The sequence below is a fragment of the Anabas testudineus genome, chromosome 15 (assembly GCF_900324465.2).
Source record: "Anabas testudineus chromosome 15, fAnaTes1.2, whole genome shotgun sequence".
Taxonomy (NCBI): domain Eukaryota; kingdom Metazoa; phylum Chordata; class Actinopteri; order Anabantiformes; family Anabantidae; genus Anabas; species Anabas testudineus.
In genome coordinates, this window is record NC_046624.1 from 15,708,802 (window position 1) to 15,735,514 (window position 26,713).

At 39.5% G+C, this 26,713-nt stretch overlaps 1 protein-coding gene across 1 annotated transcript; it reads right to left on the reverse strand.

Moving 5' to 3' along the window:
• Positions 1 to 10,808: 10,808 nt before the first annotated feature.
• Positions 10,809 to 14,340, reverse strand: six2a (SIX homeobox 2a). The gene is made up of 2 exons (XM_026353891.1): positions 13,294 to 14,340; positions 10,809 to 11,972 (listed from the first exon to the last, which is right to left on the reverse strand). The coding sequence occupies exons 1-2, from the start codon at positions 13,851 to 13,853 to the stop codon at positions 11,660 to 11,662; spliced, it is 873 nt and encodes a 290-aa protein (XP_026209676.1). The 5' UTR covers positions 13,854 to 14,340; the 3' UTR covers positions 10,809 to 11,659.
• Between the last annotated feature and the right edge of the window lie 12,373 nt (positions 14,341 to 26,713).

Sequence of the window (26,713 nt, forward strand, 5' to 3'; positions counted from 1 at the left end):
ATTTTATTCAGGACTTCCTCAAATGTCAGCATGACATGTTTAAAGTCACCTTATCCAGAGGAGTGTAGGCTGTTCTAAGTGATGTTACCACATGGTACGCACGCACTGCCCTGCCAGCACACATACACTTACTGTATACACACTGTACAGGGCACATTCATTAAAGTTTCATTGCATGAAAGTCAAATGATGTTGGAACACCGGACCAGCTTCTCCATTTAGTACTAGATCAAGGATTCAGACGCCAGAGAGTGTAATGGAACCCCAGATCCCTGGTAAATTTTTCAAAACTGATAGCCAGAGATTTACTGAGGCCGGAGAGGAGCCAAGTGACTGACTGACATGTGTGATGGGGGGGATGGTAACTGGTGGAGGTGATGGGGGGGTGTATTGGTGTCTGCTGGAGCAGGTCTTTCAGAGTTTAACTCCCCTATTGCGGATAAAAAGGGCCGACAGCAGGCAACAGAGAAGGACTTACTCGGCTTGTAAAACGTGAACGGCAACACGGCCTCATCACCCCATTAAATCATGGCAGGAGGCGAATGTATGTTACACACCATAAGTAACTTTATGTCCCTACTTCGTACCCACCTTTATACCCTAAACACAGGATAATATGCAATGAAAATATAAAAACATATAAAAAATGATAAATACCTGAATTAACATGTACTCTGTGGTGACATTGAAGAGAACTTACTGTAGGAGAAGCCAAATTATAGTCTCCTCATGCTGAAGTTCCCATTGTCCACTTCCGTCCTCACATATTCAGCATGCTTTATTCAACTGAAAGGTTTTACTTGTCATAACTGCTCTTGGAAAAAGATTAACCAGCTGGAAAAAAGGGAGAAACTTTATTAAAATTCCTGCTTCGAATCCACACTTTGCAATTCATTGTCTATGAGAGTATCTACTTAAGAGGTTCATGTAAGATGTACGTACCTTGCTAGTTAATAACTGGCCCAGGACTCTAGAGGCTCTCAGCTGAAGTTGGCTGTTTTGTCCAACCACTTTTTCTATTTTTAATAGGTTCCTGTACATGATTCGGTCGAGGAGCATCTTTAAAGCGCCTCTTTAAAGACGGCCCCTGTCCCGAGGTGGCCTCCAAAACACATGCATTATTGAAGCCTGCGCCCGGCCTTGTCCTCTGCAATCCCTTCACTCAGTCCAGTTCAGCAAGCAGCAGCAGCAGCAGCAGCAGCTGCACAGCTCCCATAAGAGACGGGTGAGGAGAAAGAAAACAGAGCCTGTGAGTGTTCAGAGCTCAGAGACCTGATGTATGACTGTGGAGGTGGATGAAACCGGAGCACACACACAGGAGCATACAGGTCAAAACATGAAATAACCTTCACCAGTTCAAGTGCTCTAAATTCCTCATTAGGCTTCACACTGCGAAGAAAGAAAACAATTTAAAATACTGTCTAAATTATTGTGAACATATAAAATATAAAGTAAATCTAACAAATATCAATTTCAAAAGTGTGTTATGTATCTACAATATAACATAATATAATAATATAATATGTGGTTTCTTTATTCTAACATCAAGTCTTTGGTTATTTGTCATTGTCTCCTCTCTCTGCTTTACACACCCGTACACACACACATGCACACACACTATCAAAATTGAATCTGAGCAGTTGGAGAGAATCGAGAGAGGCCAAAGGGAGAGGTTGAGAGCTGTGTAAAATGGTCAATTGGCTCAACTCAGTGGTGTCTGTTCTCAGTGTGACGGTGTCAGTGGGCAATGTGCATTCTTTTGATTTCACTGATGTAATCCTCTTCAGCATACTGGTAGCCCATAAAGCCCCAGGGAGGAAAGATGAGTGAGACCTGTTTGTTCTGGGATTAAGGTATCTCATCATCGCCTCTGTTCATTCAAATGTCACATGTATGCAGAGTGTGACTGCAAACACTATATGTGTGGGTATAAATGTTCCTACAGAGTCACAGAGACATATTCTCACACATGCCCACAGCACCTTCTGTCACTCAGACGCCTTTCTGAGTCTGTACATGTGGAGTAGTGAGATATCTCATTATGCTACACTGCCATCTACTGATTTATAAAAACTTGCATCCACCTTAAAACATGTAGTTTGCATTGTTTGTTTTGGGTTTTGTTTTTACCACACTGCAAACTCTGACCACACCAGCGTTAATCTGAATTCACTCTGATGCTTATAAATCATGCATGCGTAACAGGTTTTGTAGAACTCCACATGTTGTTATTTATTAGTCAACTTGTATTACTGAGGAGAAGCAGGAACAAAACATACACTGGACATTTAATTGGAAACTCTTCATACATAAGTTGAATAAGTTATTAATCTACATTTTTTCCACAATCTTTTAAGTCATGAAATTATGATGGAACAAATCCTCCACCACATCCTGTGTAATTTAAAATAAGCATTCAATACAATAATAATATTTACTGCTCAGATTTTTTTTACAATTACAGAAGCCTGGATTTGAGTTAGTTCCATAATTACTTTGCATACCACTGTGAAAACAAGGTGCAGAGATAATGTCTTAGTTTAACCACAAGGGGTCATCATGAGCTCAAGGTTGACAAACGGGCTTGATAAAAAGGAAGTCAAATTAATCTGAGGCACAAATCATGTTTCTCAGATTAATTAATTTAGTCAAAAGACATTCACTGTGATTCACTTATTCAGTGTATGTCTTTATACTATATCAACATCCATGGCTTCCATATCCATCCCAGTACAGTTACATGTGTGTCAAGTCAAGTGGATAATAAATTACAAACGATGCCTACCTTTCATTGTGCAGTAGAATTATACCCATGGCATGTTTACTGCATTTCTCACTAAAAAGATTTCTATGACTGAAACCCAGACGCGTTTGAAGTGCAGTGGAGAAGCTAATCAAGCAGCAAGTGAGTGGCAACAAAGAAAAAGGGACGTCAAGCATTTGCCACTGCTGTGAGTGAGAAAAAGCAATAAACAAGGGAAATCCACAACATGAAAACCAGTCTAGTGTAAGTTATCAAGAAGAGGAAGAAAGAGGCAGGAGGTGCAAAACAGGGGGGAGGATGGAGACTTGACTTAAGTCAAGTATGACCACACATTTAACACACATTAAACAAGAACTTGGATTGCAACTTGGATGTTTAGTATAATATCTGATATGACTACATTACTGATATTGAATCCACCGGTCAATATTTGTCTGCTATCGTGTGACAGGATCCAGCTCCAGGATCTTTTTTTTTCCACAGCACACTTCCGATTATTACTGCTCTGTGGAGCACCAACATGCAGGTGAGATGTTCGAATAACTGTGAAACTAAGCAGTGGGATCTCAATACATGCATTTTCTACTCAGTATCAACATTTAATTAACGTTTCATTAATTATAAGACCTACATCACAACTGTGCATTTTGAAAATTGGGGTGAGTTTCACCTCATAGGGCATGAAGCTTTTGCTTTAAATATAAGCTGTGCAATGCAGTACAGAACAATAATGACAACTGCAGAGCTATTTAAATATGCTATTACAGTAATAAGTATAAGTGTCTTGTACCCTTCTGTATATGCACAGTCTCCAGAAGCCTTAAGTAACTAAGTACATTTAGAATTTGAAATGGTATTACTACTTATAGTCACATACTGTCTTAGGCAGTTACATGTACTTTTACTTGAGTATCGAGTCTGTGTGCTTTTACACCTCTGGCAGTTACACTTACTGATCACTAGGTGGAAGCAGAGTTCAGTTCCAACTGTGTTTACATTGTGTACCAGCTTTCCTCTAAATTATGGAGAAAACCAAATAGTTACCTTTCATCACATCTGTTCTGAGGTTTTGTTACACTTTAAACAAGTCTACACAGTACTAAGTGGAGGAAATACAGTGTGGGTCTATACAGTATGGAGGGTGGGGTTGGGTTTCATGTGCATCTATGTCTCAGGTCACTGTGTGTTTATTGCACCCACAGGATCATATAAAGCAGTTCATCATGTTTATCAAGCAGAGACATTCATTTAGACTCACCTCATCTTCCTTTTCTTCTCCTTTTACAGATTGGTTTCAGTCTTGTCATCTCAGGTGCAGGGAATGCACGAGAACGAAGCCACAGCCCACAAACCTGCCTCAAACCTACTGAATTTCATTCTTCTCTTCAACTTTTGTGATGCCTTTTACAGGATAATTGGAGAGAGGGGCGTGAAAAAAAAACCAAAAACATCTTTGCACCTGAGTGACTGAACTGTTATTGCCAACGTAATCATCTTTATTGGCTTTTAAAACAAGAAGTTGCCTTTTTTTTTCAGCAAAATACCAACATTTAAAAACACTGAAAAGTGCTGAGTCAACAGTCTGGCAGGTTAAACTTGTTGGTGTGTGTGCTGGAAAAAGAACAACTTGTACTGTATACACTAAAACAAACAGCCATAGTGTACACAACTAACAAAAACTGATTGATCAAAATTAGTAGGAAGTTCCCTTCATCTGCACCTGAGCTGGAGCAAACAAGCTCAGAGCAGAACATGAACAAGTAGCACAACGTCTGATCCACTAAAGCATCTGATGGATGTTTAATAAGTAATTGTGTAACATGTTTTCACTCTAAAAGAAGTACAACAATATTCAGTTCTCGGTAGGAGCATGCAAAAAATCTAATCACTGCATCTCTACACTCGAATCAGTAAAACCCTTAAAATAAAAACGACTTCACACCTTCCTGAAGTTTCAAACATCAGCAGACGACAAGAAATGAGAAATGTCTTCTGCTTCTGAACCTAATCTGTCAAACATCTTTAGTCATACTTATATCACAAAATTATAACAGGACCCTAATTTAGTCTTGGTAAAATAATTATTTGCTCTTATTGTTTTAAATGTGAGTATATTTTTTATTTTACATATTTAGTTTCACTGCGTTTCGGCTAAAAAGAAAACAAGGACATGAAAAGTTATAAACAAACATTATTTCTGTATGTTGTTGTAATATCATATGACTACTACAACTAAACTGATGAATTAACTAGTTCCACCACTGTTTATCTGACCGACACTCTGCTCACCTCAAGTAAAGGGCTATCTGGACTAAACATAAAATACAGCACACTATGAAAACCGTGTGCATGATTTAACCTGCCTCTTGGCGTTCTGAGGAAACACCCAGTGAAAGCATAAAGAACGGTGTAGTTAATCTTTACTCTGGACAGATTTAATGGAACGGTGTCAAGTGACGATAGCTGGAAAAGCCATCGGAGTGAACCTAATGCGATCAGAATAGCCCGTGTCTGTCTCCCATCTAGGAATTTACAGTAAAGGGGGGAAAACCCTGGTGAGCCCTTTTCTAACTGCAAACACACAAACACACACACATAAACAAGTGTACAAACACATTAAAGAATACTGCAACCCTCTCCTCGTCACCTTTTACACCCACACATGCTTGAATCCAAACACTTTGGCTCTTTTTAAACCTGTGCATCTTTCATCACAACACAGCACATTAGTGCTCCACTTAGTTAGAATGTGTGTAAATGCTTAATAAATGGTTTATAGCATGTGTAGCATATTTAGGGGTTAGCTAATGGATTTGTCAACAGCTATAACTCCTTCTTTGAGGTTATTGTCTAAATGGATTGTAAACAACAATGTAGAAAAATGCAGTTGCACAATGCTGTACATGAATAAACACTTGATGATGTGTACAACTATATTACTTATAAATGCTAAACAAGGGGACTTTAAGTAAAGTGCTGCTGTTATCACAGTTTAAAATAAAAAACAAAGCTAAAGAAGTTCAATGTTCCACTCGAACTTCAGTCTTCATGTGTTGCTAGGTCTCTCCTTGACTCAGGACTTGGTCTGCAAGGTGACCTTTCACTCAAGCAAAGGGCGCCCGTGGTGTGCTTGTGTGTGTGAGAGAGTGTGTTTCTGCTTTGTAACAGTACGCGTCCAGCACACAGGGAGTGCATTAATGCTCATACTCCCCTAGCCATCCCTCGCTCTCTCTCTCTCTCCCGTAACTCAACACCGTGCACCCCCCTCGAACCCCAACTCCTCCTCACTCCCCAAACCCCCTACTGTTTTATCCTTTTTTATGGGACACACCTGATACACCAAAATGCCTAATGGTTGAGGAGAAGCTGAAATTGATTTGTTCATCAATAAACACCACCACTGTGTTTGACCTCGCTGTGCTGTAAAATTAAATAGAAACCAAAAAAGAGGTGTTATATGTTGGACATGTTGTGGGTGAAAAATCTCTGTATAGTATTTCAAACTAAAGCTTTTGGTCAATAGTTGTTTTAATATGCAGTGGTTAATAGGCTGATTAAATGATTTGAAGTGTAAATGTGTAAGATTTGTAAATAAATTATTAGTTTAAATCTTTTTTTATGTCGTAGTTATAATTGATAATATGATATAAACTGCTTTATTGGCCACATGTACAGAAACTGTAACAACAGCAAATCAATCTTTGATTTTTAATTTATTTAAAAAATACCTGTCATTAAATTTTTGAGTAAGAACATATAAAACTGTGTTTTATATGTTGCTGTTAGCATCTGTTAGCGTTTCGTGTTCTACTCTGGAGTTTGACTTGTCTTTCTAATCAACGGCTGGTTTTGGACAAGGCACAGAAAACAAGGACTTTCGTGCCACTCGTGAATTTTATCCTTCGGTGTGTTTGGGTGTTCTTCAGAGTTCTTGGCCTGGAAATGTGCACGATTTAATCTTTTCCTTTACGTCTGAAAACACTGCCTGTCAGCGTATCAGCCAGAAGCACACAGTCTGTTAAACATTTTGAATTCAATTTGAATCCATGTTCTCTTTAGGTGAAGCCAAAAAGTCCCTCAACTCAGCAGTTATTTCCTGCCATACATTTTGGATTTATTTCATACAAGAATCACAATGAAGCTATTTAAACTTAATTTCATAACATCAGTAATCTGCCTTTTTAACATTTGCACCAATATGAATTAGAAGAATACAAACAAAATAGATATAACTGAATTATTATATAATGAACATGCTGGGATTTCTGCTATAATATTAAAGGTAGAAGATCTTATTTATATTTTAGTTTTTTAGTTTTAGGGGGAGATGTTTACTTCATTCATTCATGGTTTCCACATTATCAAAGAGGAATGAAGCAAACACGGGACCTTTAAAGGGTCTTTTTAAAATCTTGATTTGAAGGTTTTAACAAATGTATATACGGCTCTCGTGTTGCTGTGGACGCCCACAGTAAATAGTGAACATGTAATGATAGTGATGGTGAAACCAGTTGTTAGTCTTGTATTTGACTGAAACCTTTTCCACTTTGCAGTCACATTATATCAGTAATGTAAATCCCAGCTATCTTACTCACTTGTTAGCACTGCCTCTGAACTCTTTCAGCAACAAGAGCCATGAGCTGTTCACACTTGATGCCATCTGGTGTGAACAGTTCATTTTTGACATTTAACTGGGTCCTTTTTTTGGAATTTGACCTGTGCCACTTTTGAATATTTAGTCTGTAAAATGACTGAGATCTTTTTAAAACCAGTGATTCTCATCTCTAAACTGAAGGAGCTTTAACAAACCATCCATGATCCGGAGGACCTGAGATTCTTCTGAAGTTTCCTTGAGCAAAACAAACTACCAGCTCTGAGTCTGCTTCTATAAAAGTTTGACCTCTGACCTCTCTCAAGGGGGTCGGAGTGAAAAGAGAATTTCCCCACTGAGACCAATAATGTTTCACATTATAGTTATCATCATTGTACCTGACATTTCTATGTGGCGTGTTAACAAAATGCCACAGGCTAAATGAGTATGTGAGACTCATTTAGAAAACCTTTAATCTCCAGTTTAGCACATTGGTGTGAATTAAATAAACCGATAAATCTCTCGTTCATTGACTGAGCTGAAACATTTTTAACACAATTTTAAAATAAAATCGAAACTTAAAATAAGCAGCCAATTAAAAATCCCACAAGGTTAATGTCCTCTCCTCATTTAGCAATAATAAATAAAAGTAATATTCTACTAGTGGGACCTACTGTATTTAACACCTTCAACAAAAAGTCCTAAATAATGTACAAATGTAAACGCTTCTATTGAACGTTTTTTCATTTCACTATCTCTTCGATAACCCAACATGGAAATATGAAACCATCTTCATGTCTTTTTCTCCTTCTCTACTTGTATTTCTGCCCTATTGTTGAGCAAACGACGCGGATCCAGACCTGACAAATCCAAATAATTACCGAAAGGAAAAAAGAACTAAAACCTGTTGATAATAACAGACCAGTCATTTAAATGGTCTTCTAACAAATACGTTGGCAACCTTTAAATCTCTTTCAAATGGCCTAAGGCGACAATGAGTAGAATATGTTTAGCTGTTTTGTTTTTTTTTTACACATAGATTTTTTTAAATCAAACTTATTTACTAAATGCAAAAAAAAAAAAAACGAGCTGTAAATCTAAATGCACATAGTATAATATGAATATGACGATATATATAATTACATATAGTCTAAATAGATTAATAATAGTTGTTACAATCATGCAACAGTGCATTTATTTCTAGCTTTCATTACTGTGATTTTGTTTTTTGGTGCAGTGTATTATTCAGTTCATGTTCGATCCATTTTACGCAGCGCTGTAACTTTGTTGACGACACTAATTCACTAATTCACTAACAAAAGCAAATCCTACAAACACTCTGCTTAATAAAACAGTGCTGATGTGATCTTTACGAGTCCAACACTCGGCATTCTCTCCTGATTGCTTCATGACTCGGGGCACAGTGGTATTGAGTTGTTTGCCTAAAGTTGCTGAACGACTGAAGTTTAATCTCCGACACATCCTCACCCCGTGGTGAACTGACAAGCGATTAAATCGCCTGCTGCAGTTGAATTTGCGCTACAAACCACGACGAGTTCACACCTGTCTAACTGTCTAACTGTTTATCATCCTCGTCTGCTGCTTTTGGTGGGCTCGTTATTCCCATAAGGCAGCTCGGTTTATAACCAGCGCGCCTTGTTAGGCCGCTTCTTCAATGCAGGCGGATTTTCCTAACATCTTCTTCCCAAAACACGTTTAATAGCCTCCTCTCCCCTCCCAGGGCGCACAATGCCAGTTCAAGTTCACGTTTCAACATTTCAGTCCTTATGGGAAACAAGAGAGAGAGTGAGACCCAAATCAGAGCTCTTTGTGGGTTTACAGGATTGGTTTGGTGTGAGACCAACTATTCCGTGTTATGTCTCCTCACAAGCCGCTGTTATAGGCTTATTTTGAGTAGACCCATATGCCCCGAAGTCCTCGTTAATTATAAAGTATGGGCTTTGAGTTGCATGTGTAATTGACCTTCCTGTGCCAGGAGCTGTGCCCAACAAGGTGCGACTGATCCCTCACATTTACAGACAGGAGGGAGACAGTTGACACGCTCTTTGTGTGCACTTTTCATATTTACACTCACATTAGAGCCGCCCGGGCCTTCAAGATAATTTATTACCCCACCATAATATCCCTTTGCTGTTGTTTCAGAGTAGTTCTCCACCCATATGCGAGCCAAACAGCATCCTGTCACCTGCTGAGAGTAATATGCTGATATAACCAATGGTTCAGGTCATCATAGTGTGTATACAATCAGAGTGCGCATCGTTAATGGACTACAGGCCAACTTTGAGAGGAACAACACTATAATCAACTGCACAAACATGATAGAAATATGTACAAAAGGTCGTTTTAAAGTTATTATAGTGATATGAAGGCAGAAAGTGCATCGACCACAGTCTAAACCCACCTGACTACAGAAGAGGGAAAGTACTGAAGCCACTAATCGAAGTACGAAAAGGCAGAAAACATGTTGTTTTCGGTTTATTCTACTCGGGCAGCAGACTGAGGGAGAGGAGGGGCTGAAGCTGTTCAAACAAAGTGTCTTCTTTCAGCGCCCGTTTCCAGCTCTGTTTCTTTTTCCTCCACCAAACACTACGACACTTTTGTTCTCCTCAGCCGACTGCGGAAAGATGAGGTGTCATCACTTGAGCATCAAGGTTCCCAGTTAGAGAAGCACCTCCAGTGAAACGTGCCCGGAGAATGGCCTCATGCCACAGACTGTGGTCTCTTCACAGGGTTATTTTTACAAAAACCGGATTAAGTGTCGATAAGTTTCCTTTTTTTTTTCCCTCGCTGTCATTTCAACATCGGCAATAATGGCTTTGAGTAAACTTTGACCTTAAATCGGGAATAACTACTTAGAAATGTTTCTACAAATAATTTAAAAATAAGAAGCGCGTTAAGGTAACTTTTGTATTTCAAATCAATTTATGTAATGCACTATTTTTAAATTATATTCATTTCAGCTGCACAAGCCTGGAGATTATTTGCAGGGAATGGGTAGAAATAGACAGTTTTCCTCTTTAACGACTTCCCTTGCAGCATGTATGATCAGACACACAACATCTCCTTTCTCAGAACAGGCAAAGGCTGTGTGTCAAAGGCTAAGAGGTCCTGATTTGAGGTAATGTCATCTGATTCTACATTTCCCTAACGTCATTAAGGAGCTTGTGGCTGAACGCACATTCAGAAGATCAGAGGAAATTAAAGAGAAGTGTGGATTTGAGCTGTTTAAAACAATAATATAACCTGTGATTGTGTAAAGATGGATGTTTTCCTTTAGCTGCTTTTAAACATTTCTAGTTAGGGGATATTTATCTTCTTTAAATATATATATATATTTTAATGTCACCCAGCTTGAATGGTTTAAAAAAATGGGTAAAACTGTAGAAAACAGTTGCTGAAAAATGTCAAGAAACATTCAGAATTTAATCCATGTAGTTCTTTTTCTTTTATTGTAAAGGGTATATGAAACTATAGGTGAATCGTTTTTACGTTTCATCATTTGTCGCAAAGTTTACATGCAGTCTCTTTCCGAGTGAAAATGAAAATAAGAATATCAAGAGATTAAGATATTTCATCTCCTCATCACCACGGCTCTTATAAGACACTTGAGGATATCATACCCCATCATAATGTCCATCCCGTTCCCAAAAGAAAACAAAATAAAATGCTTATGGATCTCATGTAAACAAAAAGGCGATGGGGACCTGTTGATATATCTAAACCCCTAAGAAAACAACGGTAAAAGTAACAAGAGCTAAGACATTTTATTGTTATTGTTTCAACAATAATATATGTTAGCGTTATTACATTCCGGTAAAATACTTTTTTTATCTTTTTCTTTCCTTTTTATATTATTTTTTTTTTACCTAAAACGACCAAGACCCTTCTCGCCTTTTGTCTGCAGCACCACCAAAAATGATATTTTACATAAGAGCATTAAAGAGAAGATATGCCAATAGGATGAGAAAATGGTACCTGCTTTTTAAAAAAAAAAAAGTCCTCTGCCTTGACTCTTGTTTCTAGAAAATCCTCGAAACAAGCAGACCTTTAATTTGGGGATGATGGAGGCGCTGCGCCCACCGGCAGATTTTCCCACTTGTTTAAACAAGACTTTAAAAGTTGAATATGAGACTAAATGATTTGTTACGGTGGCTGTTTTCGCACTGTTGCAGTCTGTCTGCCTTGCACCTTGCCGCAAGTGTTAGGAGCTTGTGTCTCACGCCACGTCGTAAATTACTTTTCCAAGAAACCGGCGCTCTCTGTCCCTCTGCTGCGCCGGATTTTTAAGAGCCGAGGTCCACCAGATTAGAAGACATAGGGTTCAGTATGGTGTCATGGTGCAAAGAGTGGTGATGGTGCACACTGTCTACACCGCTGGGTACCGGGATGGCGCTGGGGCCCGGCGGCGGCGCCAGACCGTGCAGGGACGGTAAACCGGTGTTTGAGCCGTGAAGCAGAGCCGGGCTCGGAGACGTGTGATCTGGGGTCCCCGAGGGCGTTTTATCGTCGTCTGAGCTCCCCAATAGAGTTTTATTTCCATTCATGGAAGAAGTCAATGGGTTGTGACTATTGCTGTTGGAGTTCTCGTTGTTTTCTCTGAGAAAATAAAATCAAATCAGTTTTCAGTCAAACTGAAACATAATAATAAAAATCTGAAGATTCAATGTGGAGCAAACAATAAAGTAAACAGGTGTGAAACTAGAGAGACTACAGCATCAAATATGGAAATAATTATTATTATTTGTGACTAAATAACGTCTCACACACACACACACACACACACACACACACACACACACACACACACACACACACACACACACACACTCAGCAAAAATAGATCCGTACATGCTACGTGTATTAGTGGCACACCAATTACATTGCGCCACAGCCATAACATCCATCGTTAATATATAAACACTTGGTCTAAAAATGGCTAATTAATCAGTTATGAATGTGTTAATACACATGTGCCAGTGTGTAAACTATTAGTGAACCAAGTCCCTGAAACAATTAGAGGCCATGGCTCAGGTCACGGCGGCGCACAGTAGTGAAAAGTACCCGAACACAATACATCTGTTTGACTACTGAACCTGTGCGTGTTTCGTGTGGCACAGTTCATCTGCTTTCCTCAGTGAGAAGACATGATTTACGTGGAGCTTTCAGCCCGAATTAGTGGCCAGAGGGTGAAAGGAGACACCAGCCCAGCGAACACCTGACTCAAACATGTCTCCCCATACCCCTGTGCACGGCTGCCTGTGTAATTTCCAAACTTTGAAATGCACAAACCGCTCCTAATGAAATGTCAACGAGGCTGATATGGAGGCTAAACAGCCCGCCACATCAATTACACCACAAAACAGCCTTTAATCGTGTTCTGAGGTGTTTTCTCACGTGTCTGCTCTGTTCCCTCCAGTATCTGCAGGGTTAACAAGCATTTCAATCTCTGACCCTACTGTGAAAGTTAAATTTCATGTTATAATCAGTGTGATTACTAAAACATAAAAGCAGGGTAAATACAACTTTTATAACCTGGCAATTTCCGTGACAACAAACCTTTAATTTTCTGCGTTTCAACTTTCATGTGCGGCCTTCACAATTATCACAAACACCACAAATAGCAGATCTGACGTGACTTTACTAAAGCTAGAAGTGTGGAAAAGTGCCCTCTCCTAATACAGTTTGTTAGCAGCAGACACAGAGACGTGCAGCGCCGAGTTAAGCTCTGAAATTACGCGTATTGATGTTTGGTTAAAGCTATAAATGAGCAGATGTAGGTCAATTATTTGCACATGAGCACAGTCTGGTTGTGTGACTAAACATTTCTGTTTAAATATAACTTCTGCCTATTTCTGCTAGCTGTCGTAATGATGAGAAAGTCTGATATCTGTTTAAAGAGTCTGTATTTTCCTCTCACCTTTCCTTTGCCTCCGCCGCTCGGTCCCGCTGCCGTCGGTTTTTGAACCAGTTGCTGACCTGCGTGGTGGTGAGTCCCGTGGCCTCAGCCAGCTCTCTTTTCTCCCGCGGGGAAGGGTAAGGGTTGTGGGTGTACCACTCGCGAAGGATGCTCCTGCTCTTCTCCTTGAAGCAGTAACTGGTTTCTTCTCCGTCCCAAATGGAGCGGGGCAGGGGGAACTTTCTCCTGACGCGATACTTCCCCACGGCTCCGAGCGGGCGGCCTCTCAGCTTCTCCGCCTCGATGTAGTGCGCTTTGAGCCACAGCTGCTGGAGCTTCGGGTGGTTGTGCGGCGAAAACTGGTGGCTCTCTAGGATCTTATAGAGCTCTCGAAAGTTCCCCCGGTGGAAAGCGACCACGGCTTTCGCTTTGAGGACGCTCTCATTTTTGTGGAGGTGTTCACACGCCGGGAGGGACCACAGGAATCGCCCCAACCGCTCGATGTTCCCCCCTTGTTGGAGCACTTCGCAGACACACGCCACTTGTTCCTGCGTAAAACCAAACGTCGGAAGCATGGACATGGCGACAACGTAAACCAGTAGGCTACAGATCAAATTGAGCCGTACTTCCACGTCTCTCCTCTCAGTCTCACATTAAATCAAAACGCATTAAGTCCAAAAGCGACAGAGGATCCCCAAAAGAACTGCTTAAATCTCAAACTGCCCAAGGTTAGATAATATCCAAGTGCGTATTGTGAAGTAAACTCAAGTCCATTCAGCCATGCAAAACCCGAGGCGACAGATCCTCATAAAGTTGGTGAGAAAGAGAGAAAGTTGCTACTCCTTCCACCGTGCTCCTCAACCTTTTCGATGCCGTTTCAACATAACCTACTCCCGGAGACCGGGCTCGCTGGCTCGTTTTAATAATATTATTCTAAGCTGGCAAGACATGCGATTATATGAACTCTGATTGGTCGGTTATCTGACCCGGGGATGGCGAGGATAAGACAATAGCCTTGGTCAAATTATTTGCCATGGTTACGCTGTCACTCAAAGTAACCCGATATGCTTTTAGGTGGCTCCCTGGCAAAGTCAACCCGATTGTTCCCTTCACGAGCAGCCCGCCTACCAATAGAAAAATTGCTCAGATTTTTCTTTTAAAACTATTTTTTTCCTTTTCCTTCACGTTGACAGACACCACGGGCAGCCAAAGAGCGCAGAGCTGGGGGAGTGTGGAGAGGTAGCGCAGCGCTGATCCCTCCGCTGGAGGAAGGATGGCGCCAGAGCGCACACAACATGCTGCACTATGTCTTCATGTCCCCGGCAGCTAAAAGAAATCAATCAAGATTTTCACAACTCCTAGAACTTTAAAGTTCATCATTTATTCAAGCAAAATGAAAAATGCCGACCACAATGTAGCATCTAACGAAAAGGTCGCAAAGAGACATGGGCTGCTCACAGTGGTCGCCACACATCTATTTAAAGTCAAACAGAAATAAACTAGACACCGGATTTATGTATTTTCATCTCCAATTAATTTAGATAAATAAGATCTAATTTCAATTGAAGTAGCACAAACTGCAAGTCATTTAGTAAACTGGATTTACAGGTGACTGGAAACCCTGTCAGAGATTCGTCTTATGAAATGTTAAGTTATAAATAACAACTAAATAAGACAAACAACAGAAGAGAATATTTGGTGTGAAAAGCAACTGATCGAAAATGAGTCATAACAACATAAAGAGAATATCCCCAAAGGAACCTAAATGTGTCTTTTAGAATAATCACATTGTATTTGTCTGGTAGGTTTTAAGGGAGCTCTAAATTCAGTTTGTTTAATCAAACTATAAGAAGCTGTCGTGTTGCTCCAGAAATACTAATTGTTATAACAAGGTTTATAACTGAATGCATGTAATAACATGCACTAAGACGATGATGAATATCTAAATGAGGGGTGAGGCAATGACTGCAGGAGCGCAGAGAATGGCAGACAATCTTAAGGTGTGCAGCCGGTCTAATGTTTGGATGAAGTGTTCGTGGCTGCTGGAGAGTTTGTTGGACAGAGAGCAGAGAAGGAGAGTCTGTCGGGCATCAGGAGAGAATAGAAACGGCATCAACACCGGTGAGACAAAAATTCCTGTTTGGATTTAAGTCATTTGGCTGAGACAGTTTAGCGCAACAGAGGAGAAGATGGAAGTCGGAGATCATCAGAATCACAAGAAGGATTATTAGATGAGATCTGAAGTCCAGGGTTATCACCTCAATAAGACGATTAACGATGGAGTGATTAAGAGGAGAGGTTATAGGAAGGACTGAGAGGATGGATTTTAGGGGTGAAACGTGTCAACAGGTTTATAATTCACTGATGAGAGGTGGTTGTTGAAATTGTGAATTTTCCTCCGATGAAAGATTTCTGTTCTTCATGGAGGCTTAAAGTTCAGTGGCAGCAACACGATGGGCACAAAACGTCCTTATAAGGTTTGTATGTGGTGTGGACGTGGTGTGTGATGTCAGGTGTATGGAGCTGTGTGTGCCACGCAGACGGACGTGTGTTATTGACTGGTGGGCGAAAGATTGACCGGTTGGTAGATTTCTATCGCCGCACATGGGACCTCTTCATTAAGAGATACGATTGTGAGTTACACCCACACTAAGTATCACATCACATGACACTGCTCTCTCCAACCACACACACACACACACACACACCGCCGGCAGACCTGTTTTGGCACCTTTCATCTCATAATTTATTGTTATCTTTGAACTACAAAAAGCTCCCCCAGATTCCAAATGATTATTATTATTAATAATAATATTATTATTAGGCTATTATTTAGTATTTAATATGCGTAATTCACATTTGCACATGACTGAATTTTATGTTGCGAAAACAAATATCCTAATAAATAAAACGTCCAAACTGGAGCTAAATAAAATCTCATGGGAATAAAAATAAATATATATTTTTTTAATAACATCTGCTTATGTCAAAAATAATTTCAAACATTCAATATTTTTATTCTGTTTGAGCGTCATTTATGTTGCGGCTGTTTAAAATGAATTATTAGGGTAATTAGGAAGTTAGTTTATCACCACAGATGAGAGGTCCTCAAAGAGCAGCCTGATCCCTGTTTCCGTGTTGTGTTCTCCCTCAGTTTAATAAATTGACTTGGGTTTCGCCTGAAGCGCAGAGAGTATTACGGCATTAGCCTAACTGATGGTAATCGTCAGGGGACCGGGCCTCATCGCCTGAAATGGATAGTGAGAAAAACAAGGGAGCGGTGTCTTCTTATATATACATATAGAGCTGATGACTCCATCACGAATTAATCAATGTTATTTAATAATAATAATAATAATAATAATAATAATAATAATAATAATAATAATAATAATAATAATAATAATAATAATAAACGTTCTGGAAGTTTCAATTTGCCGACTTTGTTTCAGACAGGCCGTGATTATTGGAGAGAGCTGCAGGGCAGAGAACCACAGACCGATGCGCGCCCGTAAACAGAGTTTGACAGACGCGTCATTTTCAACAGATTGCAGATAAAACTTATCATCTCCAACCATCTAACACAAACACCGAAATGCCTCGTAATTGAGCCTAAAACACACAGGAGGAGTTCCCACTGGTGAAAGAGGTGTTGTAATTACACGCACAGTGGCCACAGTCTCTCCCTTCTCATTTTCAGGTTTCATATCAAAGGCCTCTCAGAGCGCTGCAAAGGGAAATAGTTTATCTGTTCGAAAATACTCTTTACCAGACTCTTATGGAAAAATAAGGCTTTGCTATATTTATTTTTGTCTCCCTATTGAGTGATGCTATGTTTCCTGCAGCTAACATTGATTAAATGAAGGCATAATTCATCCCTGACTATATCATTTAGATTATTTGGGGTGATGATGGGTTTAGATGTAATCAAAGCAAAGTCCAGGACTCTGTAGGATCTCCAAATGAGGACCATCAGAGGTCTCATTAGATGTTATTATGATGAGATCTTATTTATGATCACTGCCAAACATAAAATCAGCACAGATGGAGTTTTACGGGATAAAATGTTAAAAGGGGATTTTTTTGGCATCTTTAACAAGAAAAGGTTTGAGATAATCCCTCCCCTCTCTCTCATCCTGTCAACATGTCTCAATAAACACCTGCTCACTCATTCTTTGTTGCCCATGTAAGCTTGTTATATCTAAACACTTCTTTTAACTCTTGATGATCACGAAAGTTGGAAGAGAGGATGTATTATAACGGAGCAAATGCAAGAGAAGCAAGCAATTAAAATGTGAAAAAATACAAAGGATCTTTATTGTTCTGGACTGTTCATTGTCAGAGCTGCTAGGCGTGTGCACTGGCAGTGACTGGGCACGTCAGGGTCTCGTGTCTGGCTCTTGACAGTGTTTGTAAACCACTTGTTTCCACGGATCAGTTTGATCAGAGAGCTCTGGCTCTGAAACAGTAATTATTACGGCCACTGATGAATGGAGATCACGTTTCCCCTAATAGCCATCCCCCTATTTTCACAACCTCCCACCGCTCACCTCGGCCACTCTCCACCACGACCTCCACTAATTGAGCTGATTATTGCAAGATGTACTGTATGTTTTGGTGTGTGTTGCAAAGGCTGTGTGTTGGGGTGGGGGTATGTAGCAGGGGATGTGGCTTTTATTCTGTAAGACTTCTATATGCACTGACCTGAGACAAGCGCAACAAGGGGTTGATGAGTAACATTCTTTCAGACAGACATCCAAATGTTGGGCAAAGAGAGAGAAATTATTAAAGCCAGAACCTCTGTGTCTATACCGTTTAAGCTGATATGAATGAGGGCCTATCCAATAATTGGTTGTTTACATCTATCTTGTTACCCCAGAGGCCAGGGCTATCCTATAGAGCAGGGAGAACATTTCATTAAACCACACAGGCAAGCAGCAGGGAGGAGAGTGTGTGTGTGTGTGTGTGTGTGAGTGGGTGGGTGGGTAGGTGGAGGTCCTGTCTTCGGTTCCAGTAGGCTCTGACCGGTCGGCAGGTTCATCAGATTGGACAGTTTACATTTCAGACCCACGCCAGAATCGACGGGCCTGCACAGAACTCAGCAATTTAACAGTTAAAAGTGAGTCAAGTTTCCCTTTCAGCTGATGATCAGCACTGGTTGAAACACACCAACACGAACCAAATCAAGAAAGAGTCTATAAAGAGTCTTCATGCAGACTCTTTATAGACATTTCTGCTAATACAGGCAGCTGAATACTAAGTTAATGCACATATACTCAACATCTGATGTTTGTTCAGATTAATTTTTAAAGGCAGGTAAAACATTAAGTGAAAAAAAAAAGTCTGTGCAGTTACATTTATTAACAACTAGCTAAAAAAACAAACATAAAGTAAATTGATAAAGTAAATAAATAAAAACACCTAATTTCTCCCCTGCCTCCACGACGCTGCAGTTGAACAAACTTGCACCCACATTACAGCTGCCCTCAACTCTGCAGCAAACAGCAACAAGTGTCTATTTTCCTGCAATGGACCTGATGAGTAGCAGCGTATGTGTGAGAGCGACAGCGATGGTGAGAGAGAAAGCTTGGTCAGTTTGCTGCTGAGGTTAATTTATTCGATCAATCACTCCATTTGATTCCTGTTTATTTTCAGGAGTCACACGGTCATTTCAGCCACACACTGAGCCCTTTATGCATTGCCAAGGCGTTTCCCCTCAACCACTAAGACCGTATAGCATGCATTCGGCTATAATTTGGAGAGGAGAAGGGTTCCAGCACTTCTCAGATATTTCACGGTTTCTAACCTTTATAGTAAAATCCCCTCAGGCCTGTCTCTTGTCAAAATTGCAGTCTGCAGACATGTAGCTATATGAGCACACATACAGCGATTTCTGTCAGAACACTAGGCTTGTTTCAAATGACTGCAAACACACTCTAATGTCAAATTATGTATCATTATCAACTACAATTTGTTGCACAAGTGAAGTGTGCAGTCTCTTGATTAATGCATTTTCAGACTATTTCTGCTAATATACTTTACATGGATTTCCATCTTCAGTTGGTGCAGTTTATAATGCATACATTGGCAGTATATTGGAAAACTAGCTAGAACCTAACCTGCTTCTTTGGAGTATTTTGTTACAGCAAAAAACTAAGAAACAACCATGGGACCTATATGTTGGATCAGAGAAACTTAGGCCTGCTCTGCATCAAAGCAGACAAAAGGCTGCAACATATAATTGGATCGTGATAACCTGTTGCTTCTGATCATGTAACGTTTGAAACAGCAAACAAATTCATCTTTGGGTCAGATTTTTTAGTTTGTCCCACCCCTAAAACAAACAGAAAGGGTTCTCTACATCACTCAACATAAACTATGGCCAGAGCTGGGATCAGAACTTATTCTGGATTTTAACAAAGCGTTGAAACAGGCAAAGAGACAGAACAACATGTCAACAGAGAAACAGACAGTTCATGTCCACTTCTTATTGAATAACAAAAAGCATGGTTCAGATGACCTGGTTTTCATACGTTAGACTTCAGAATATTGTGTGAATGTTATATATCTTACATTTTCTTTTAGTTACAACCCAAGCTGCAAAGCTGAGGTCTGCAGCATAGCTTAACGCTTTTCCCTCATGCAGCATTCTTCCATTTTAAGAGTGCTGGAACTCATATGTCAGGAAAGAATTTATTAAAAGTGACCTTCAATAATTAGCAATGTGCTAATGCTTGAATTTGTATCCATTCCTGTATGCACGTTTTTTACGGCACTTTACTTGAAACAGAGCCTTGACCCTGTGTCACTGGCCAGATGGCCAGTAAATAGTTCCACGATAGAGTCAGCAGTTCTACTGATACTGTACCAGAGAGAAACAACATATTATACATTGTACGACATGGTGTTTTTATAGCATAAAGATGATTGACAATGTAGTTTTAGTGATGTGACTTGCTTTTTGTTTTTACTGTGTCCTGATATGTTGAGTTTTATTTCTTTTACTTAGCCTCCGTGGCTGAAAAAGCTGATGTATCTTTAAACATAATTGTGACAATTATTGTCCAAAAATATACAGGGTAACCATTCTATTATTACGATTATTAACCTATATTATTTGTTTAGCATTATACAAATGTGTGCAATTGGTACTTGAAACTTTACTGTTTAATATAATCTACAATATAAATGAGCTATTAAATGCAACTCCAGAGGTCATTTGATGCCATCAAGAGACAAGACTAGTCTGCAGCCATGCCGGTGGCTCTGTGAGCCTGTACAGCACTATTCATACAGTGACAATGTCGGCATGCTGAAGTCTACTAGTTTTAATGTTCACTATGTTCATTGCACGTTAGTTTAGTGTTTTAGCACTATGATATGCTAATTAGCAATAAACGCATCAGCTGATGCCAATGGAAATGTCAAGAGTTTTAGTAATGAAGTCATTACATTACATGGAAACTATGAATGATGCCTGAAAATATGGTTTCAATCCCTCCAGAAGATGTGCTAGATACATAGATGTTTCACTGGATAAATAAAAACTTTAATGTGGCATGCATGCATGGCTAGCATGCTAATAAAAAACATACAGACGAACAGACAAATTCAGATCTAACTTTGATTAAATACTGTATCAGTCATCCCAACACAACACAATCCCTGTGATGAGTGATTGCTGCTGCTGCTCTCTCATCTTTACACACAGCTCCTACTTTTATCCGTTCACAGCTTTTATGCGATCAGTGTATTCAAGCCTCGTAAAGCCCATTTCCAGTGAAGCCACTAAGAATTCCCATTAATAAAGTGTCTGCTTTCATCGTCTAAATGACTTCTCTCTCATTAAAAGAAACCATCCATCAAACCTTTTGGTGCATTCTGCTGACTGCTGGACAAAATATGAAGTATTGGGAAGATAAAGGGACACGTTTGCTTTGTAAATAGAAGTGTGGCATGGCATATTCCTCATTTGTTTTTATATGGAAGAATTGGATTTCATGATTGCGTTTTAATACTGTCTGGAGGGTATATTAACTGCCTGCAAACCTCTGAACACTTTGTCCAGGAAACTAACAATTATAGTCAATCTGAGCATATGGCAACCACAGCTATTTGAGAGAAAAGATGGAGCTCGGGCCGAGGAAGTAACTTATGCATCATTACACTTTACAAAGCTTTAGTTTCTCCATACATGTATGCTGTGATTTATATGCTGGTGATTCTCTTTTCTCTTAAAGACAGAGTTCAGATAATAACACTTCCTATTTACAGCAAATATTCAACCATTCACCACTATAACAGTATAAAATGTCTCATAATGTATCTGTAATAAGTGCATATCTATAAATTGACTGTTATTGCCCTTGGGCCAAGCCTGTTCTGCTGGTTTCTGGATCAACCCTTGAACCTCTTTACCTTGTTCAGCTTCTTTAAATCCTTCAGCTCCCCTTTACTTACAATAAGGTCTTACAGTCTGTGATTATTTTCTGGTTTCAGGAAACCTCAAGCTAACATTACAAGCTATTTTCATGCTCTGTTTTAAGCCTATAAGAGAATATCTAACTAACGATTTACCTGTAATAGCGTAATTCATTCATTTATTTATTCATTCACTTATATGTGATCGTATCATTTAAATAAGCTTAGAATGAGAATAAAGAATAAATATTTTTAACAAAATAAATAAACACATAAAAACATTTTAATTGATTTCTTATTAAAAACATTATTATTTAACATTTGCTTTCTGACTTAACAATCAAAAAGTCAACATTGACTTGAATGTTGTCATGTTGCATTTCTATCTTCTAGAACAGTGACACAAGCCCCCCATCCCTATTCAACCTGCCGCCAGGATGTTGGAGGTTTATTTAGTAGCCTAAATAAAATTTCATTGGACGCAAAACCTCAGTCTCCTGTTGTTAAGTCCCGTGCTTTGGAAGCTTTTAGCAGTAGCATAGCTCTTCCACTCAACGTCTACACAGTAGCTTCAACACGTCATACTTCCTGGACTGCAAAAGACATTTCCAGTAAATGTAATTCAGACTGCAGAGCAGAATTTTAACTTTTGAAATCTTTCCTGTCTCAGTAGGATCTTGTTATTTAAGTGGCTACTGAAAGGTGAAGGCCTGACGATGGATTAACCTCTGAATTGAGAGATTGTCATGTTTGTCAGCTCTCTTTACTATGGCCTAATATCATTACCCCTGCCACTTAAATCAACTGGTGCATATTTTTAATAATTGGTCTAATTGCAGGATGAGGACCATACAATTTATCTGGTTTCATAAATTAGCGACCACACGTTTGAAGCTTGTTTTGTCACTTTTCATCGACAATGGCAGTCATGACTAACGCAAATGTTGCAGTATTTCTTCTTTTAAAATAAAATTGATCAAATAGCCCAGCATAGAATTGCAATCACTGCATCTGCAATGATTCATTTGTGTTTAGCTTATCTGAGAGTTTAGTGGTTTACTCTTAAAAGGCCTATCCAGACCACCAAGAAAAAGTCTGAGATGAGCTGGAGCTCTGCAGGTCTTCTCTAGTGAAGACGTGCCTGTCGGTCTGCAGGGGGATGATGAGCTTTCACATAAGCAGAAAGAGGGGATTACTGTCAATTGCTCCCAAATTGCAATAAAACCCACCGTGGGGCCACCCACGCATGTGCTGAGAGACAAGTGATAAATTGCTACACATGTCCATTCCACAGTGGCAACTCCTGACACCAGCACAGTGCCCACAATGATCTCCATTCTTTAAAGATCAGTGATATATGGAAACAAATGGCCGGGGCGTTTTTAAAAGGCATTAGAAATCGAAAATGTTCACTTGGATAAAGAGGTTCAAAATATAGAGCTGTTTCATTAGCTTAATTATTGTTATGAGGCTAAATCTAAGGGTAAATTTACCTTATTACAGATAATTTAAATGAGATTACTTTCATTTTTATTGATGAAGATTCATAATCATCCAAGTGAAGTCATCTGGAAGTTGGGTCATGGCAACTGGACTTCCTTCTTGTTTTGTTTTGTCTATCAAGAAGGAAGTCCAATTGTCATGATTTAACTTCCAGATATTTAATTCTTACCAAAATCTCACTTCCCCATCACACTGAATAACAATTCCACCACACGAGGACATCTTTAGTTACTCAGAATGACTACAACATATAATATTTTGAAACCCAACCCTTCAGTGTGTTATCATGTAGGCATACATGGTAATTAGTTCTGATCATATCATTCCTCTGCCTAAGAGCCAGGCAGATGGCTAATCCGGTCCCAGTATCTAATCAGAGCAGTCATTCTAATGACAGTATAATTTCATAAGAGGCCTTTGTTTCAGAATATTCAGGAGCAGCATGGGGGAGATCGGAGATATTCATCATCAGCACAGATTGGAAACAGGCCCTAATAAATGACACATTTGCTTCCTGCCTGTCTGTGTTATGGTAGAATGCAGTGAATGTGGTACAGTGTGTGTGTATGTGTGTGTGTGTGTGTATGTATGTGGAATCACATGGTTAGGGTGTGTGGGTGGACAGCAGCTGCAGGGCTCAATGTGCTTTTCTGAATATGTATGTGTATGTATGCCTGTGTGTGTGGACATTGAGATTGAGGTGTATGCGTGTGTGTGTTGTATGATCAGTAGCGAGAGCATCAGAGTTTAGTCACGTTAATAGACGAGGCTTCAATGTAGAATTTACACCTTCAGGTCAGAGCCCCAAAAACTTAATCAGCGCTTACATTGCAGCTGGTGCCTCAAAAGTGTGTGTATAATCTTACAGTTGTTTTAGTCCACACAGAGCTCCGCACTGCTCTGATCACTGTCTCTGTCTTTGTGCCTTCTCTCTTTGTTTCTATGCACTAATCATCATGAATGCCTGAAACATTTCCAAAACCAGCAAAAACGAGGAATGTAGAGAGAAACGACACCCGTAAAATCAGTTGTTGCAGTAAAATCTGTGTGTGCAGACACCAAGCCCTGTAAAGATATATTATTTACAGCGCTGCGGGAAGTCACAGCTCAGCATAGGCAGACAAAAAAAAAATATATATATAGACACATGAGGGCAAGATCTTCTTTTAGCCAACTTAAAGCTCAGAGCCGTTCATCACGCTGGAGCTCAGCTTGCAGTTTCCTGGTAACTGCATGTGGCCTGATGCTGTGCTTCTACCTAGGGAAGGAGCATCCTGGGGTCAGGAAGTGAATCTAACATACACTCACACATAAACAGATATACAGTGAATCTTTCTCACATACACACATAGGTACACATTAAATTCATTCAGCAACACACACACAGAAAGAGGCCCAAGTCCCAGCTTTGTACGAGGTTGATGGAGGGGGCAGGCAGGGCTGTTGCAGCCAGAGTCATATTTACATCAGCCAGTGTAATATTATCAATAAAAGCCAAGAGGACAGCAGCTCGCTATAACTCACAACAGGCAGGGAGCACCACAGCTGTTCAGAGTTCATCTTCCTCTGAAGCAACGGGGGAGACAAAGAGAGATGTTAGAGCAGGGGGACAAAGAGAGCGCGACAGTGAGGAGGGGGAGGTAGATAAAGACAAAAAAGAGAAGGTGGGTTATCCAACATGAAGCTACGGCTGCAAATAATGATTATTTTTTATTATTTACCTGGTTATAATATACTATTATAATTCATATGTATGTATTAAAATTATAATAGTATATTATTACCAATCAAATAATAATGCTAACCATCATTAGCATTTATATATATATCTCTGAATATCAACCAGCTTTATACCGAACAACAAGGTTTTGTGAACTGCTGCTGAATTCATTATGAATTTTTATCTCTTACTTGTCCACAATTATCAATTTCTCCCTTTTTGTGAACATAGATGTCACATCTCATTTTTGGAATAATGCTCTTCTTACTTCATCACCAGCCTTCTCAGTTTCACTGCAGACACTGGGTGATCTCACCAATCACAGATCAAAGTAATCTGCTTTCTGGCTGGTCAAGTTAATCACAGGACCACCGTGAAGAACCAATCAGTTAACATCTTACTTGACTTAGAGGAATCAAGCTGCTTTGGAAGAGCAGCTCTGTACGTGTCTTCTGGTGATTTACTGAAGTATACTTTAGAGGTTCTTCATTTTTCTCTGAACATGTCAATGAGTCTGTTTGAAGGGATTGTTCGATGCTTTGGTTCCAATTACAACAGTTATTAGTCACTTTGATTTGTTTTTCTGGACCTGACGACATGACGATACAAACAAAACAAGAGTGAGTGAGTCCAAAGTGAGGTTAGGAAACAATTATGTAATAAACTATATTTTAAGAAACTTGAAATTTCATATATTGTCAGTATGAAACTTCTTCACATTTAGATCACTTCACTGTACTTTAAAATAAATCTAATAGTGTTGGAAATTGACACTTGTTAACAAATGTTCGAGTATTATAGTATTTCCATACATTTGTGTGTGTGTACTGCTAAGAATGGAGTACTTGTATCACTTGCAGCTTTTTGAGGGGAAGTGACATGAGATACTTAAAGACCAAAATTGCCTCACTTAGCCAAACAAACTGCCTCTGCTGACACACACACACACACATACACACATGTAGAGCGCTCTAATGGCCTATAAACCCAGGATGTAGGTTCCTCCTTTCAGGCTCACAAAAACCGAACAGCAAAATTATTGAGAGTAAACGGATTCCACTGTAGCTCTGCCAAATGACCACACACGCACACACACACACACACACACACTCACACACATGGTTTGAGGGTCAGTGAAGGCTGAAGCAGATTGGATGAACATAATAACTCTGACATGGTTTTATATGCCTTCAGCTCTTTTGAAACGACGACGGCTGGGAGAGAACCCAGGCCTGCATATAAAAATACTGAGCATTCTGTTGTAAGACTTTGAAGTTTTTTCCGCGTCTTCTCTGCTGAAGAGCCACTCAGGACCACTATGGATACATGTGTCCATGCAGACAGAAAGACATGCTACTGCTAAATACGAATATGCGTGGTGGTCTGTGCTTTTTAGCCAAGGGATGGATGAAAAGTTGTCAGGTTACTGCTAACCATATGCTGAAAATCACTTCTGATATATACGAACAGCAGAATACAGACGAAACCCTCAAGTCTTGAATATAATATCAAACTGAATAAAAAGAATTTGTATCAAGTTTACACTGGATCTTAGTAGAAATCCAGAGCTATGTCATAATACATCCTACTGTACTTAAAACATGAACAACCTCAGTACAAAGTATCGTCATGCAGAGAGACACATACTGCTTTAAAAACTATTACAGAGCATTTCCTTCCCTGTCTTGATACTCCCATCTGACTCATCTACAAACTATTGTACTGTAAATTCATAGTCCCAAGGACATTATTTTATCCCTCTACACATGTCAAGAATTCTGTCATTTTATAATGATA